Source organism: Rhea pennata, chromosome 1 (assembly GCF_028389875.1).
Source record: "Rhea pennata isolate bPtePen1 chromosome 1, bPtePen1.pri, whole genome shotgun sequence".
In the NCBI taxonomy this organism is placed as follows: domain Eukaryota; kingdom Metazoa; phylum Chordata; class Aves; order Rheiformes; family Rheidae; genus Rhea; species Rhea pennata.
The window spans coordinates 36549636-36568121 of NC_084663.1; the positions used below are offsets into that span (position 1 = coordinate 36549636).

Below are 18486 nucleotides of genomic sequence, written 5' to 3' on the forward strand. Positions count from 1 at the left end.
TTTATGCAGAAGCTTCAAAATATAAAATGTTGCCGTTCTGAGCACAACTTCATCACATGCAGGCACTGTGGAACCCATGGAACAGTCTTCAGGCCAAAATCACGCAGTTTGCTGCATGTTTGAGCCGTTATGCACTCTGCACTGCCTCACCTCAGGCTGCAACTCCTACCCAGTCTGCAGATTTAGAGAACGGGAATTCTGAATTCACTGCAATTGCTGAACATGTACGCAGGATGCAACGGAATAAAACATCCGGTGAGCTACACCGAACACGCACTCTGCTTTGCTTACATAGCACATTATAAATTACAAAACTGGCAAGCTCTTGGACACTGCTGTTCAGGAGAAATTCTGCGCACCGCAGGGAATGCAAAGGGCAGCACCCTCTGGTGCAGCTGGCACTCTCCCCTCCAGCAGACCCCGCATGTGTGAGATGCCTAGGCAGTGCTCTACGGTGAGGTCAACTCCATGTCTTTTGGCTACCCCTGAAGTCGCTTTTATGTACAAGCAGGATTAGCAGCTCCAGAAGAACGTGGTCTGGGGGCAACTCAGGCTGAATTTGGCTCCCCAGCCAATATACCTGTCTATACATGAGAACCTTCTGATTTCCTCATTTAATTCCTGCCCACAAAGTGAAGAGCTATCTGCTTGAAAAATAGGTAGCTAGGATGATCTATAAATTTGCTCAGCTGGTTCCTTCTTGTACTATTGCTTTTACTCTGATAAAGCTTTACTTGTTTTTTCTTTATTTTAAATTGATTAAGCACTGCTAGGAAAGAGCTGATGAAGTTAGCCAAGGGCTTGTTAACTATCACAGTGATCTTCTGATCCTGAACTCCAGTCCTCAATATCAAAAGGACATAAAAGTTATAAGCTGTTACTTTCTGATCACGTCAAGCAGGCAGGTTACACTGAATAATAGGTGAGGCAAGAAGAAGAGGCTTTTTTTTTTTTTGTTAAATAGATCACTATCTGGGCATTCAAACTGATAATCAGAACAATACCATCCCTTCAAGTAGAAATTCAACTGAAAATACACTCATGAGCCCATATAAATTTATTGAATCCCAACTGATGCAAAAGCTGTATGTTCAGGGATCCTTTCAACAGGATAAAGCAGACAGAACCATTCAATGAATGAAAATCTCTGATCCCAAAGAAACCACGGCTTCCAGGTAAACAGCACACAGAGCAGGGTTTGCTCGCTCTGTATAATCACGGTATACAGGCAACAAGGGAATCTTGACAAATAATTCCTGATACCAGAATAAATATTGCAGCACAAGACTGTGATCTATTCTCCTGGACAATTTTGCAGATGGCTGTTTTAGTTGGTGTACAACATAGTCCCAGTGAAAACAATTTCAGTTTTCCCACTAACACACACAAAATACAGGAGGTGCAGAGTTCCAGAACGCTACTGAAGAAGAGACAAGAGGGAAAAATGGGGATTCAAAGGAGTACACAAGTTTGAAGTTGTCCATAGATAAGTCATGAAAGCAACTTTTTGAAAGACCAAAACTTTGAGTGAGTATCTCATATACCTCTGTATGCTTTTTTAAATGAGATGTGGCCTGAGTCACTGCTCTGAATATTTGAGGGTGGATTTCAGGAGTCTCCTTGGCTTCTGATACCCATTTCTACTTTCACAACTAAAACGGCTCTTCCAAGCTACATGGTAAACTCAAAAAAATTAATTCTTATTTCAGGTCTTTACCTGGAGGGACCACAGAATCCATAATACACTAGCAGCATGTAAATCCCATTCCTGTTAAGCACCAAAACCATTTCTATAGGGGAACTGTAATCTTAAGAGATATCTTTAGTCATATACAGTGTATGTGCGGAGCTCACCTTCTGGGCAGAAAAAATGCCCCTCCAGCATTAGTTTAGAATAGGTTATATCAATTGGAAAAGTCCTGGTCAGGTTGTCACAAAGATATTGTCTCTTACAGACCCTTCCTAAAAAGATCCCCTTCCTACAACCACTCTTGATGCTACTTTCATGACTGTTTGTTCCCGTGTATTAGGGGAATGACGTAGACAGAAATGTCGTCTCCGGAGCCCAGTCTGTCGTTGGATATCCTCCAGCCCCTGTCCTTGAGCACTCCCCTGGCTCGCATGACCAGGTCCTGCGCCGCTAGCGTGTATCTGCGGAGAAGGCAGTGCACAGTCAGCGTGGGTACTGCTGCACGGCGGCGCTCGCAGCCGGCGGGATTTACACTTGCAAAGCACAAGGACAAGTTACCCAGGGCTTCTGAAGTGGCAAAGAGGAAAGTTAAGGGCACCCCAAAGGCGAAGCACTTATTCGGAGCTCAGTACGAGCTTTTATCTGAGAACCTCCAGGCATTTTGTAGATGTTGATCAATCAAAAAACGACTGGTCGTCTTGTGGGCCCAGCCTCGCAGGTTTTCAGAAAATATTAAAACACTAGCCTTAACAAATTGGGTTTCTAGAAAAAAAATCTGAAAAATCTGAGGACCCAAAACGACACTATTTGCTTTCGAAAACTGCACCTTTGTGAACTGAAACTCCTCTTGAATGAAAATAAATATAGGCCTGCTCATTTCAGAGAGAAACTATTGCAAAGGAAATGATGTGAGAACAATTAATACAACTAAAAATAAAATCCAAATTGCATTTTTAACCATGTAGATAAATTATCTGTTTCCCTTGAAGATAAGAATGATTTTTAAATCTCTTTATTCTGAAACTGGAAAAGGAAACTTAATGCAGCCAGATTAACAGAGCCCACAGTCCCTTCACAGTCATGAGTTCAATGAAAACGAGGTGAACATGAGTTGTCAAGTGTTTAATTTAATGAAATACTCACCAATAGTTTCACGATGCTTCAAAACTCCCACAATATAGTGTGCAGAATGGCACTGCACTGATGAGAGTTATTTCCTGCCCTTAAAAACAACAGTGTGCTACTCGGGGGCAGAAGGGCGTCAGAGTGCAAGGGGTGGTGCACAGAGTACGCTCTGCCCTGCACCGGCTGCAACGAGGAACCGGTGCTTTACAAGCTGAATTATTTCTGTGTGAGGCCTTATTCAACAATCCTTCTGATGCAGTATTGATCAGAAATGTTCTCCCTTATCATTTTGTCCGCTGTTACTAGATCAGCATATCTTGGTGCAAATTTAGAAATTTCTTCTGAAAAAAAAATCTCATTATGGGGGAGCAACTCCTGTCATGCATTCTTCCTCACCAGCTCAACACCTGGCTGAGTTCTTTTGAATTTGTTTCTGTGGAGGAAAGCCGTTCCATCCTTTGCCAATTAAAAATTAATTTAACAGTTTAAAGATTCACAAGGAAAAATACTGTGTCTGCCTAGACTTTATTTAAAGCTTAAACATCAGCCTCTATAAAGCCGAACACACGTGCAAGCAGAAGCAGAGCGTCCTTCGTAATTAACAGAAGCCAGGAAGGGCAAGTAGGTTCTGCACTTCAAGACTCCCCTTTTCTAGGGGAGGCTCCTAGGCCAGAAAAGATCTGTGCATATCACATCTGAGGAGGAAGAAAGAACAGACAGTATAACTCCACTGATCAGAAGTAGAGAAAAGGGGGTTTATTAAGTGAGTCTCCAGGATTGTTCTAAACCCAGAAATTTTAATCAGAGAATGAATTATTCAACGGTAATTTATTTCAAAAGAGACTCTATTGACTCTCTTGGGATAAAAACAAATTGTTGTTATGTTCTATTTCTACTGTTTTGGTGCCTTAAATCAAATGACTCCTTTGAACCAGGAGCAAAAAGATTTATTCGCTTTCCTGGAAAGTTACCTTCACTGTAAATAAACCAACCAATATTTTACTATAGGAAAGCTTTGATGTTAAATCCACATAATGTTCTACATAAGCAATGCAATTCCTCCTCCTAATGGTACTGAGGAAGTGGTAAAATTTCTAGGCCTCTCTAGCTTTGACACAAGATTTACTTATAGCGGTAAGAGAAGGGCCTGCGGGTCATTTTACACTAGGCAAGGCATGAACACGCACACACGCCTGCATGCTCTGTATATTCCAAAGTCTGTTTGGTACCAAAGACCTTGAGGTATAAGAGCAGGATGTAACAAAAAGCAGTATGTTTATTGTCCTAACGCAGTATGAAATTTTATTTTCCATGTGCGAAAGAAAATCCAAACATACATACTTGCATTCCTCAGTTTCCAAATCCCAAATCAGATGCCGGGCTAAAGAACAGAAGTACTTCACAGGGCAAGCAAGAAACTAGAATATTTATTCACAGCGTGTCTGATGCCGAGAGAATTTTGGCTGAGAACATATTTTCAAGTATTTCTCAGCTATTGTCAGAATTTAAGAGAAGAAATCACCCATTTTTCTTGGAGAAGAAAAAATTCGCCTTCCTCCCTTTTCTAATTAACAAAGGCTCCCCACATCTAAAGAATGGAAAGGAGTAAGTATTGCCCTTTATTGTGCAAAGGCTTTGTTGCTCAGTGTTTGGAGAGTACAAGATTAAAAAATAAAAGTATTTAATAAACCAGAAATTCCCTCATAGACAGACTGTGAAATACACAGGAAAAACAGCACACTGAAGCTAAGGAAAAGGAACAGGTGAAGGCAGCTGCAAAGTAACGTACTCCTCTCCTAGTGTAGAGCTGAACTGGAGCAACGCTGTTCAACCTGGCGCTACAGGAGATAGGGCAAGCTTCTTGTTCGTAGAGATAAAGAGCAGCAGCAGTCCATTATTGAATGTTGTATTCTCTAACACTGTGAACTTGGGATTCAGCTGCTCAGATAGCATTAGAGAACTGCTGAAGTAGTTTTAGAGTATCCACTTCCTCCTAATGAACAGCCTCACGGGAATACAACTTCTGTGTTTTAAGAATAAATACATATTTTTTCTCCTGCTGAAGCTTTCAGTATTGATCAGTGAAATCAGCTGCAGGAGAAATGGTGGCTACAGCGGGAAAGCATGCTCCTGTCTGAGCTGCTTCGCATCCTCTCACGCTCAGCAGAGGTGGAGCAACTTTGCAGCATCCTCAATAGATCTCTATCTAGTGTGCGAGAGGACAGGGAATCAGAAAAGGCAGGAGGGAGGTTGAGAAATAAAAGATTCCTGAAGTCAGTAGGTAAACCTGTATAAGACCAGCTGAAGGAAATGGGCAAGATTCACACTCCTTCTTTATCTTCATACTTTTCCATACAGATTCTGATGTAGGAAAAGCAACACTGCACGGGTACCACCTGTTCTTCACTTGGGTCCCCCTTCATGTTCTTGTCTGCCACAATAGCCACAAGAAATCAGCCGGCTATGAAACCCAGTTCAACCCCAGCTTCTCCAGTCTGCCACCGAATTGCCCAACCCTCACTCAGAAACCACTCTCTGATCAAGTCTGTTCTCATCATCCGTTGCCCAAACCCCCTGGGGTTACGTCTGCATGGCTGGGTGAAGACAGATCTGACTTTGCTCTATTTGCACTTGGAGATGCCCAGGCACATGCTACATTTGACAGGATTTGATGTTTTTCTGTGGGTAACAAACACTCATAGTTCTGACAGTAAATAGCAATAGGAAAGTCTCGAGAGCTTTCAGAGAGCTACAAGCTCTTGTCCATCAGACTATAAAATGACTTCTAATTCAAAAGGGAGATTTATTGTTCCCTCAAAGAGCTGATTATGTAATATAATATCTAATTCCTAATATAATAACTAATTATTCCACAGTCTAAAATCTTTGTCTCTCTTTTCCTTTTTTTTTTTTTTTTTTTTTTTTTTTTAATATAAACTGCTGTCAGGGTATGAGTAGGCTATTAGGTCAGGTGGACCCACGGTCTGCTCCAACAGGTAGGTTCTTCGGAAGAAAGCATCACCAAACCCAAGGGGCAAATCTCTCATATTCTGTCAAGTTTTCAACATCCCTAGAGATTTTACATTTCTAGCTGATCAACTCAAGAGTATGTCACTACACTGCTCATGGAACTTGACACTTAACATTTCCTTTAAACATAACACACTGATAATACTGCAAATACGATTCTTCCTATCACCGGCTAGTGAAAGGCATGAACACTGCTCCACAGCCTGAGCTGCTATGCTGCTGTAAATTCATTAGTTATACCTCATTTGAACCACTGTGAAGTAATTACGTAAAACGTCTCACACAGTACTTTAAAACCTTTAAATGTTCTTTATAACCAAGCAGAAAGATGAATTCCACAAAGGTAATTTTCATAAATATCATTGTAAACTGTACAAGAGACTGTTCTAATTACCTTTTGCAAGCTGGCATGAGAAATATCTTGCCAACACTATTTGTAAGTCTCTAAATGACCTGGCATAAAGTTACTTAAAAGAATAAATTAATATCAAATTTGGATGTCCATTCCTAGACCACTAGATCAAACACTACTAAATGTGTTTGTTCTAATTTAGCATACAGCAGGTCCAGTTCCGGACTCACACTGGTACAAACAGGCACTAATCCCCCACAATTACTGGGGAATTAATCACTAATACAGCATAAATACATCTAAAGGAAACAAAAACTATTCTTCCTTTGGTGTCTTAGTTTTTTGCCTACTGTAAAATACTGACAGAAATCACTCACTTAACAAATCAAGAGGACTGAACAAAGAACTCCCATTCCTACTGCAACAGATGTGTGGTTTATCACCAATTTTGGAATGACCAAGAGATTAAAACTATTTTAATGACTACTTCCCAGACAAGAAGGTAGCACATCGGGGCAGGCTCAGCTGAGAGAAGGGGTAACAGGAAAGACAAGTGCACTCCGACTGCATTAACAACTGCAACAGCAATAAGACCGGCCAAGATGGGAGGAAGGGTTAACCTTTCCCAATTACTAGATGAGAATGCAGACAGAGCAGGGCAGAGGTACCAGATTTTACCAGGTTCCTTTGCAGTAAGAGATTCAGGGGAGCAGACCTCAGAGGAAAAGCTCTCTAGCACTGCTCAGTGGTGCTAGAGAATGCTGAATATATTCATGGGATATGGAAAGTAGATGGTGGTGGTGATGCCCTCCTTAATTCAATGGCATAGCTATATAGCAGATTGCAGAGATGCTCAGGAAACAACCTTCATTAATCATTTCTAACCCTCTCCCAGAGTGAGGGCAGAGAAACTTTCATGTCTTGCTGAAGTAGAGATGACTCCAGCTGTCATTTATACCACATATCCTCTTCAGTGCAAGGAGGTAGGGAAGGTCAAAATATTGCAGTTGCAGCTTCTCACTAATTATCCATTCCCCTGACAATTAGGTGCTTGCAGCAAAATGGTACTTTACATTCCATGTTTGTAAGTGTCAAGAAAATAAAATACTGCTTGCAGTTTACTTTGGAGTGGCTGTCACTTAAAACCCCAGTGGCTGTCATGGTGTCTGTACTCACGGTTATCTTCCTTGTTTGCTGATGGAGAACAGGGCTGACCCCATGAAGATGGCCACTTAGAAATATTAAACACACAAGCATTTCGAGATTGGTTTTCCCCTCGCCCTCAAGAGCTGCCACATCTAAACATCTGTAACTTGAGCTCTCATATAGTCCTTCATGTTTTCACTTGGCTAGTGAGATACCCCAGAGCACATTTCTGAAACTCTACTTTCCCCAGGCCAACTGGGGATGTTTAAAAAGCTCTGTTCTCCACTCTCAGCCAAAGGAGACTGCAGATCGGGAGACAGGGCTGGCCAACCAGGTCTGAATTCAAGAACAACAGACACTTCACTTTCTGAAAGGAAGCTTCTAGAGAAGGATAACGCTATCACAGCCCTCCATTTTACAAGTGAGGGCCTACTGATCTCTAATGTAATGTTTTAATTCACAGTGACATGAAATGCAGCAGTAGGCACACTGACCAACTCAATCAAGGAGACAGTACTCAGTTGTTTGGGAACTTTTTTTCACTAGATGGCATGTTTTAAAGAGAGAAACAACACTGACCAAATAAGAGGAACTAAAGAGAGGGAAATGAAGAGAATAACTTAGGATACAACTGTGGAATGAAAGAGAATCAAACTTTCCATCTAATCTGTCACTGAATCTGTCCTGCTGCTGGTAAGCACTGGACATTCACTTCTGAAGATGAGTTTAAATGTCACAGCATGATCAGAAATGAGTGGCAACCACACTGTGCAGTATATATAGGTATACAGGTACAGAGTGAGAGAGAGGGACACTGATAATATCCTAGGAAGAAAAAAATTCTTTAGTGCAAAACAACTATCCAGAGGAGAGTTAAGTGGAAACCTGTGACTGCTGGAGAAAGAGATCTGCTATCACGTTCCTAAGACTTCAGCCTCCTACAGTTTCCACATGACGCAAACAAAACTGAGCCCATGCCAAGATACTGCGACCCTCACCTTTTCTTGTAAGGTAGGCAATCCTGATGTAGAACATAAAAATATAACAACCTTTTGCTGTACAGGCTCCATCCAAGTTATAAAAACATCTTCTTGTAAGTGCTATGTATTTACTGAGTGTTATTCTTGTACTTCTTTCTACAAAAATGTGTTACCAAAAAGCACTCTCACTTCTATGGAGAAGCTAGAAATGTCAAGGAAATGCACAAACCTGTGGGGATCATCGGGATCACAGTTTGGTAGAAAGTTAGTGACAGCTTCTGCCACTTCTTCATTTAACAGCACATCCCATAGTCCATCAGTTGCTAGGATAAGAACATCATCTGGCCCATGCTCATACTGCAGAAGGTCATAGACTTTCACCTAAAACCAAAAAGCAAGAGACATCCATGAAGGTGGGGAATCATCAAATCCATTTGTGAAAAGCTGCTAAGTTTGGCTCAGAGTTTGCAGGCTCAGCAAGGTCACTGAAATATCTCTCCCACAGCACAGCTGGTGTCTGCCTCCAGTTTAGCCCTTGAGCTGGCAACCCTTCATGGTGGCCTGGCTTGACAAGGCTTGGTGTGGTTCAGGGGGGCACTTCAGCACCAGTGCTCAAGTGCTGACCTCAACTGGGGTGGACTGGGCTGAAGCGATCTTGAAAGCTACTGTAGTGCGTTGCGCTGGCTACTGTGAGCAACAATCAAAGCAACTCCCTTCCCGCCGCCCAAGCCCTCAGGCCTGGTTCTGCACATTAAGCTCTTCCCTATCATTGGCAGGGCTAGTCAAATGGAAGTTGAATTATTTATTTGATGAATCTTTGATAATTTTAAATAAAATATTCACAAATAATTTATTTTTACTATTTGTGCAGATCCTACTAACCCTGCCAAATAAATTGCACGTGCTCTGAAATGATACAGCAGAATGATTAGTTTTCTAGACCTGACCCAACCACTGGACCTAAGCATTATGTCAGAGCAAGTGAAATGTTCCCCTACAAAACTGGGGAACAAACTGCTTACTTGTTCAATTATGCAATCTGTAAGGATTTTCAGTGGGTAGAGATCAATTCAAGACCGGCACTAAAGTGATTCCTCCCGAAAAGCTTATTGGCACTAAGTTATTTCCTTAAAAAGCCCATTGGCTTCACCATTTTTGCTTGTAGTCATGGTCATGCTGACCACTGCTGCTGACATCTCCTCCACTCTGCCTTTGATTTCCACATCCCTCCACTGGACAAGGCTGGCTAAAGCCTGGACTGGATGGGAGTCACGATGGATGTTTGGAGGTCATCAGGCGAGCCACAACATGAGCCAAGGTCATCACGAGCATTTTAAAATGAGCTCTTTGTTAGACATAATCCTTCCTCCAGCCATGCACCTCCTCATGTATCCTGCTCCAACCATGGGCTTCACTCACAGCAGCAGTAATTGGCAAATTTGTCAGGACAAGCGCTTGGCACAGCTAGAAGCTATGAGAACTGTTTATTCTCCCTCCTGGCACACCCTGCCCTTAGGAGCCATGGAGCAGGAAATGCATATAAAACGTCTGAACCTTTTAATGTAATTATGACTTACAGGACTGCAACTAGTACGGACGAAACAATCATCTAGACCTCACTGCTAATCTTTACTTGTTTGCCTTTCACTCAAAAGCACAGGAGGGTCATTTGTAAAATGTAACCTTCACTTCATTATCTAAGGCAGTGGCTGAACAAGAACTCTGAAGAGGATAAAAGTCATAGCAAGATACCCTTTATTTTATGCACGTAGGGAAAAAATAACCCTAGGCACCAATACAAGCTGGGGGCTGACCTTCTGGAGAGCAGCTCTGCAGAGAAGGACCTGGGAGGGCTGGTGGATGACAGATTGACCATGAGCCAGCAAGGTGCCCTTGTGGCCAAGAAAGCCAATGTCTCCTGGGGTGCATTAGGAAGAGTGTTGCCAGCAGGTCAAGGGAGGTGATCCTGCCCCTCTACTCAGCCCTGGGGAGGCCTCATCTCGAGTACTGTGTCCAGTTCTGCGCTCCCCAGTACAGGAGAGACATGGAGCTACTGGAGAGAGTCCAGCGTAGGGCTACGAGGATGATCCGAGGACTGGAGCACCTGCCCTATGAGGAACGGCTGTGAGAGCTGGGCCTCTTCAGCCTGGGGAAGAGAAGACTGAGGTCCTGAAAGGAGGGTGTCAAGGGGATGGGGACAAACTCTTTTCTGCTGCCCCGTGTGACAGGACAAGAGGCAATGGGCAGAAATTGAACCACAGGCAGTTCCGCCTGACCATGAGGGGGAAATTCTTCCCTGTGAGAGTGACGGAGCACTGGCACAGATTGCCCAGAGAGGTTGTGGAGTCTCCTTCTCTGGAGATCTTCAAGGCCCGCCTGGATGCAACCCTGTCTAACATGCTCTAGGTGACCCTGCTTGAGCAGGGAGGTTGGACTAGATGATCTCCGGAGGTCCCTTCCAACCTTACTGATTCTGTGATTCTATGATTTTCTCCTTACTTAGATTGAGTAATAACATTCAATAATATTGAATGTTATTCCAGAAAAGATCCCTGAATGCAGTACAGATCTCCTTTCAAGCCCATTTCAGAGGACAGGGGTTGTAGTTCCCATCTCCCAGAATTTAATTCAACCTATAGCAGCCCAAAGTTTCAATTCAGAAAACACTGGAGTATGCAGGGATAAGCTGGTCAACACAGCAATCAAAACAAGCACTGCTTGTTTTGATCAAATCTCTTGGGTAGAGGCAAATATTTCAGAAAGCATCACAGCTAGTGCTCAAGTATCCACTTATCATCCCATGTCTCATATGAGTAACCAAGCTTCTAGCATTGGCAGGAAGAAAAACACATCTACGACGGCCTTCCCACACAGAGTGCTTAATAAACGCTTATTAAACCAAAAAGAGCCCCCTCCGTTTTTTTTCAGTAGCGGAGTGGGGCGAAGGGCACAGGGAAGGAAGCCAAAAGCATGTATCACAGACCTGAATCGTCCCAAAGTGAACAATCTTATCTGAAGATGAGCACCTTAAGGTGGATGAGAAAACTTAAAACTTTCTGCAATTAATCCATTGGGGTAAAATGGCCCAAATTCCCAGTGTGGCACATCTCTATAGCAACTTTGAGAATAGATAATTTTATCAAGGAGGCAGTTAGGTTTGGGGGAAAAAAATGTATGAAGAGGTGCAGGGAAGTGCAGTGAGATAAGCAATAAGGGATGCTTGGCTGGTACAAGAGCTGAGGGAAAAAGAAAAAGAGTACCAAGGTTACAGAAAACAAGTGTGGGTCAACGTCAGTCAAGATTGTGGTATAAAATGTGATGCTCACTGAAACGTAGTTTTGTCTACCTTACAGTTATTGCAGCAGCAAAACATTAGGGCAGCAGCTATATCCACACGACACTTAAGGGAAGATAAAATTATTTTTCTTTTGTCAGATTTCTAGAATACAGTTGCAGGTGTCTCCAATCCATTGCTGACACAATTGAGTTGATTTAGAGCTGGTCAGTCTATTATAAGTTCAAGTTATACTTACAGGCTGTCTTGCCCAGGTGCAGAAATGAGCCAGCTTCCACCCTTCACTTCCCTGCTGGCAGCTTTGTTCTAATTCTTACTTCTAATGATGGATGACTTGTAACTTCAGCACAGAGTGGCGTGACAGCAGCACTTTCAGAGACACATAGTTTGGACAGGACTAGCACGGTCTGCGTAACACATGCTCAGACCAGCAGGGCTCACTGAGCATCCACTCCACGCTTTCCCAAGCATTCTGTAACATCCTATAACATACTCAACACATACTGTATAGAAAACTCAAAGGATTGAGATATACTAGCATTTTGGAAAGCAGAGGAGAGATCCAAGGAGTCACCTAGATGCCTGCAATGGCAAGTGCCCCACAGCACTGCATAAATCTTTTGGGACTGAAAGCAACTCATGGCCTCCAATGCGTATGACTTGTTTAAGCTCCAGAGCCAGCCTTCCCAGTTACCGCCTCTGTCCCTCAGCTGTATTTCAGGAAATGAAACAATAGTGAGGTTTAACCAATGTTCCATCTGTGACACAGTTTGCACAAATCTGCCTGCACTCCAAAGCAACGTATAGCCCAACTAATGCAGACAACGGCTGGCCAGGCACCAGCCAGCAGCGCAGGGGTTGCCTTAACCTGTCTTGCACCCTTGACAAATTTCCTAGCAGGTCCCTTGAGAATCTTGAATCTTCCCTCATGGCTCATTCCTTCTGCAGCCAGACATCAGTCCCGATAGTGCTCCATGGAGTTCATGACGTCTGCCCCAAACTCCTTGAACTGTGCATGCTCACCCATCTCCCCTGCTCTTCTGAAAGCTTTGCCAAGAATGTCCCTGAGCTTCCCAACCCCCTTCTTACTGCTGTGACAAGTGTTCTCCCTCTTTAACTTCCCTCTGGAGCATCAGGGCATCCTTTGAAAGCCTCTAGTTTGCTCACAGTACTTATACCCTCAACTGCCATCTTGTGTGACATGAGACAGTTGACCTGTTACCTAACTAAACTTGACTCTCATAACCAGCAACCATAAGGAGGAATTATCAGCTGGGTAGCAAAAACATCTGTGACCATAGCAGCTGGGTTAAACTAAATTTTACTCTGACTGGTACTTACAGATCTCTGCTGAGATTTAACAGCAGATATACACTACTAAAGCCCATAGTTGCACATAATTTCTCTCTGAAAATGCATACTGCAGTCCATCACATAATATATTTCTTCAATACAGACAGTTGTTTCTAATATTGCTCACCTATATACACTCAGGAGTGCTGAGAGAAACACTCTGGGCAAGCAATGAATAAACAGGTAGGCCAGTTTTGTATTTACATTTCAAGTGGATCTACCCACCTGACAAAACCTGCATTTGGCTCAGGGAAAGGACCACATCAGCTCTGTGAAAGTGCTAAGACTTGTTTGCCAGTTTTGTTTTTAAGAGGCAGCCAACATGAGTCCCTGTGGCTTGAAAACTGTTTGCAGCAAACCGCCACACGAGCCTGCAGCCATCTGAGGTGTTCCTGAAGCAGCTTGTCCCGGTGGAACTGAAGCCAAACAACCCACAGTGGCAATATTCTGCATTCAGCTGCCTGTACTATTGATCAACTCAGCTACTTCAATAAATTAAACCTTTCTTAATTGTATTGTCCCTTTTTATGTGCAATATTATCCAACGCAGCTTCACTGGCAAACGAGGAGATCTTTCAATACCACCCTCCAAGTAATTTATATGTAAATAATAAAAAGCGGGTCCCAACACTGCTCCCTGCAGCACTCACCAATTAATCTCCTTTTAGCTTTTTACTGCCACTCTTTGTTTCCTGCCCTTTAGCCAATTTCCAGTAGACTGTGCCAACTTTCCACTTACTCTATAGCTTCATATCTTTTGTATTAATAACTTGCGATGCAGAACAGTTTCTCAAATGTTTTCTGAGAAATCAAAATGCTCATGCAAGACCATCTACTACATTTTTTTTTAATTTTCTGGTAGACATAACCCTGAAGGACTTCAAGCTAGTAAAGCGTGATGTTTGCTTCCTGAATCCACCTTGACTCCCTTTGATCAAATGGTATTTCTCTAAGTATTTGCCTTGCTTGTTCCTTTAAACACTGCAGTTCCTAAAGACTTCTCCAGAAGGCAGATGTGAATCTAAAATGGTTCCCTTTGACATATTTGTGAAGTTGTCAGAAAAATTTTACTTAAACATATTGGAAGGGGGAAAATTCTCCATGTCTGCCTTCTGATGACTGACTTTGTGTTTATCACTGGCAAGGGCCAAATTCTGTTGTCAGAGCCACAATTCTTCCACCAAATGGCTGAGTTGCTGTTTGAAAAATTTCAAAATGAAATTTTGCTTTTCACATGCAACAAGGAGGCCCTTGCAGAGTTTTAAAAGGCAGAATTTCCTGCCGAAAGCTTTGAAAGAAACTGTTCCATTATGAAAAATAAATATTTAATTCCATGCCAGAGAGCCTCAGCTATTGCTTGCCTGCTTTGTGCTATTCCAGTTCATTATAAAAGGCTCAATTCTCTAGAGCTCACCAACCTGCAAAAGTCCTCCAAATTTGGTCTCGTAACAGCTGAGCCACTGAATCCTGATTACATTTGTCTGTCTTGGCTACATGACTTCTCCTCCCATAGCCTGGCACTCTGTCAAAGTACAATTTTATACCATTCTCAAGTTACTCAATATCCCTCTTTCTGGTTGTAGTCACAGAGATGCTTACCTTCTTTTCAGATAAATTTTGATGGACATTGCATACCAAAGTTTTGTTGTGCTGGAAGTAAAATATTCTGAAAACTCACCACATTGCCCAACCTGGGAAAGGACATTGTAATTACGACACAGAAATGGGAGCCAGAGGACTTGGATTCGCTCTGTGTCACGACTCACTGTGCAGCTTAATTTCCTGTGCCTTCCCTTTCCCAGGTCTGGAAACCAGACATTGTGCTTCCTTGTACTTTATATAAACAATTCAAAATCCAACGCTACAGAAGGGCCAAATATTACGGCTGCTCGACACTGCTGCATTTACTTCCAAGTGCCAAGGTTCCCAGATGGCAGGATAAAGACATTGTTCCTTCATCTGGGTTTGTGCGTAAGGTGCACTGTCCACATAGGGACAGACCATGTGGGAGAAGAACATTGGAGACAAAGCAATACGGATCTCTCTGGGAAGAGAGGCAGAGACGGTTAAGAAAGCGAGGTGCAATGGAAAGCAAGCTGGAGCATATGTTACCGCCTAGTAAAATTCAAGGGTTTTTTTTGCCAACATTTCTAAATTGAGGTGGCTGGTCCTCTGTCTTTCCTGCTCCTGCTCTACTACATTTCTGCTGGATTTAGCTGTGAAGGAAACATGGAAATAAAGCCATTTTCTGGTTCTTTTTTATGAAGCAGTTAAGAGATCCTGAAACGTGGATAGCATATGAACTGGATGTCACGTTCCAGAATTTGAATACACACACACACGCACACACACAAATCAGAAAAGCCCAAGAGAAGCTTTGGTTTATACACACAGACAAATACTGCAGCAGCAATTGGCAGAGATGATACTGCTGAGATACTGTGCTGCAGCTATTATATACCCCAGAAACATGGGGTCTCAGCATGCCAGAAAGAAAAATAAATAGGTAGAATTGCATCAGTACACTGGCACTAAACAAATCCATCACAGTGATGAGGGCAGAGCTACTGATTGCCTGCCCTCATTTAGGATTAGGAGGACAGAAGCCGGTCCCAAGTGAGGAATACCATACAATTAAAGGGGGGAGAGTGAAGCTATCAGACTGACAGTGAGAAAAAGTGCAGGCAAGAAAAAGCTGTCTCTGGATCTCCTCCTTCTCTTTCAGGTCAAAATCTCTCAGCACCTTCCCCTCGTCTTTTTTTTTCTCCTTTTTTTTTCTCTTTTTTTTCCTTTTAAATAAAGTCATGAAGATGTTCCAGCAAGGTCAATTTAATAATTTGGTTCCTTCCTGGCCGTATGATATCATTTGTGTATTTTTATTTTCTCACACTGCTGTAAGCAAGTAAGCAAATTCAAGGTCACATCCCAGGTATGGTTAAAACACCAGAAAGCCAGTTAGCAGCGAAAGGCTCTCAGCATCTGGTCCATGGCAACAAAGTCTGATTAGAACGTGGTTTGTCTTTTTGTGGTCTCAACGGCTGGTTTGCTCCTGATTAATATTTTATGGAAAATGTGTGTCATCTGTTCCTTGATGTAGGAACAGGAATATAGTTAAGGAGGAAAAAAAAAGTGACGTTTGCATGTTTCTTCTTGATAAACAAGTACATTAAAAGCCCCTCTAGGAAGCCTTTATAACCTGAGCCTGTCCTGATGGATAGTTCACTTTCCCCTATGAAATGCTTCAGTTCATTGCAAGGTCTTTGGCGTTCAAAAACTGAATGGTTTGGAGCAAGACAAGTCATAATGATGGAGGGATTTAAAACAATACTTCCCAAACAGCTGAGTAGCAGGGTCACTACCCCAAGCACAAATACTGTGCCATCTCCTCTTTATGCTACCACATGGGAACCCATACTGCTATTTCTGCCATTATTTGCATATTACATAAAATCATCTTATAGAATTACGAACTGGGTCTGGAAGTGAAGGGGTAGCCAGATAGAAGCATAAAGCTCTCTTCCAATGTGCTCTCAGTATTCTTCTACTTAGCAGTTGATCTGATGTCCTCTGTCTAAAGCAGGATTTCATGCTATCATGGAAGACATCCAACAGGATAGTATCTAGTTCTCCTCCCTTACTTGAGAACAGAGGTTTATGTCAGCTTCTGTGAAGGCAGCATGATCCAGACCTAAAAGCAAACTGGAGCACACGGAGGTGAGGAGAGAGGGGTGTCAGTCACACAGAATGTGGGGCTGCAGGACAATTAGACACAAGCAGAAAAGAAGTATCTGGTATTGTGCAGCAGCAGGAATTTTAGCCATGAAGCGCAGAGAGTGAGAAGGCATCACTGCCCTGCCAGGGATGTGGAGAAACCAGAAGTAGGGCACACAACTCAGGAATTTATAACATTCCTGCTCCGACGTGTATTATTAACTTTTGTCTTCTCCATTACAGAAACCTTTGCGCAGGGCAGTACATTCCCTGGATCAGGTCAGAATCAGAATGGATGAAGAAAAGCCCAGTTAGTGTATTTTCTTCCTCTCCCCCAACTCAGATAATTGAAGCTTGACTGTTTTACCTCAGGAGATGAGGACAGGAAAGGTTTGATGTAGATATTGGAGTCATGCACCTTCAGGTCATGGTCTCCTAGTCCTCGGGTCACCCCAATTGTTGCCATAACACGAGCCTAGAAATAAAGAAAAACAATGCAATCAAATATGGTTCCATGCACTATGCCGATAGAGAAAAAGAACAATCCCCACTCCGTAACTACTATCATTCGGGGTAAATTCCTTTTTTCTCCCAGTAACTCTGGAGTTAACACAGATAACCAACTTCTAAACTTTTAATGCTCACATCATCTGAACTTCTGTGGTTATTCTAAGTTTTATATTTGTCCACATCCCAGACTGCGCATGCATGCCTTAGGCTGTTACCATCCAAAAGGGCCAATGGAGATCTAACCTAGTCCCGTAGCTGTCCAATGCCAGTCAAGGAGAGCATTCCTTTAGCAGATTATGCTATCGGTATGAAGTAAATAGGTTTTACAAAAAGGATGAGGAGCTTAATTAACTCATTTATTCAAGAATCCTGTGGTTTCTTCCTATTGACATATTGCCACATATTTGCTCCACCAAGGAAAGTACCAAGGGCCACCCTTACCTGCTGATGCAGGAGCATAGAGGAGGGTGCCATTGTGTCAGCAGCATCCTACGTGGAACGGGTCCAGAGCAGGTCTGCTGCTGCCTCAGCTCTACCACTTCTTTTCTCTGTAACATTAGTGGTTTCCCAAGAGGTGCCAGGCTCTTCTTCACTAACATTTCCCCAAAGAGCAATCAGGCCGACTATCTCACGGGAAAACTAGATCTCTGCTGTTTATGTATCACTTGCCCAAATTCGAGTGCAGCTGCAGCAGCTTCTGATCAGGACAGCTCACTGCATCAACAGCAGAGTGACTGACTCAGATTGTTTTGCCTCACTAAATCTTAGCTCCATAAAGCAATAAAAGCAAATTAAAAAGTAAGATGTTCATGAAACATTTTGCAATTACAAACCTAACCAACTTAGAGATAAGCTGCAGGTTTGAACCTTCAAAACTTGAGACTAATTTTTGAATGTATTTCTGCATTGAGATAAAAACCTAATGCAGCACGGGAGCACTATTTAGAAACATAGCAAGTATACTAGTATCAGCAAACAGACACTGTTGTGTCCGTATATTGATCCTATTGCTGCATCCAGCTAAGCTTGCTGGGATCAGCACTAACAATCTCACTGTTCTTAATCATGGAATTGGAGACAAAGTGCACCCAAATGAAATGGTTCTTTTCTTCTTTTAAGAAAAGCTATCAGCATTCACATCAGAAAGATTCAACAGCGAGTTCATGTGCTGAAGAAGATACGGTTAAGGGGTATTATATTTCCAAAATCCTACTCTGATCCTTCTCCTTCCTAAATCAGTGTTTTTTATCGCAGAGGTCTACGAAGTGTTATTAAATATCCTCCTACTTTGCTC

General features: G+C 42.6%; 1 protein-coding gene across 1 annotated transcript in view; it reads right to left on the reverse strand.

Annotated features, from left to right (window-relative positions):
* Positions 1 to 1848: 1848 nt before the first annotated feature.
* PPM1H (protein phosphatase, Mg2+/Mn2+ dependent 1H) overlaps positions 1849 to 18486 on the reverse strand; it is a 130116-nt gene continuing 113478 nt past the window's right edge. The window contains exons 8-10 of the mRNA XM_062567590.1: positions 17050 to 17157; positions 8553 to 8704; positions 1849 to 2151 (exon numbers count right to left, since the gene is read on the reverse strand). Coding sequence (XP_062423574.1) covers positions 2004 to 2151; positions 8553 to 8704; positions 17050 to 17157 — 408 coding nt within the window. The 3' untranslated portion in view covers positions 1849 to 2003. The remainder of the gene's footprint in view (positions 2152 to 8552; positions 8705 to 17049; positions 17158 to 18486) is intronic.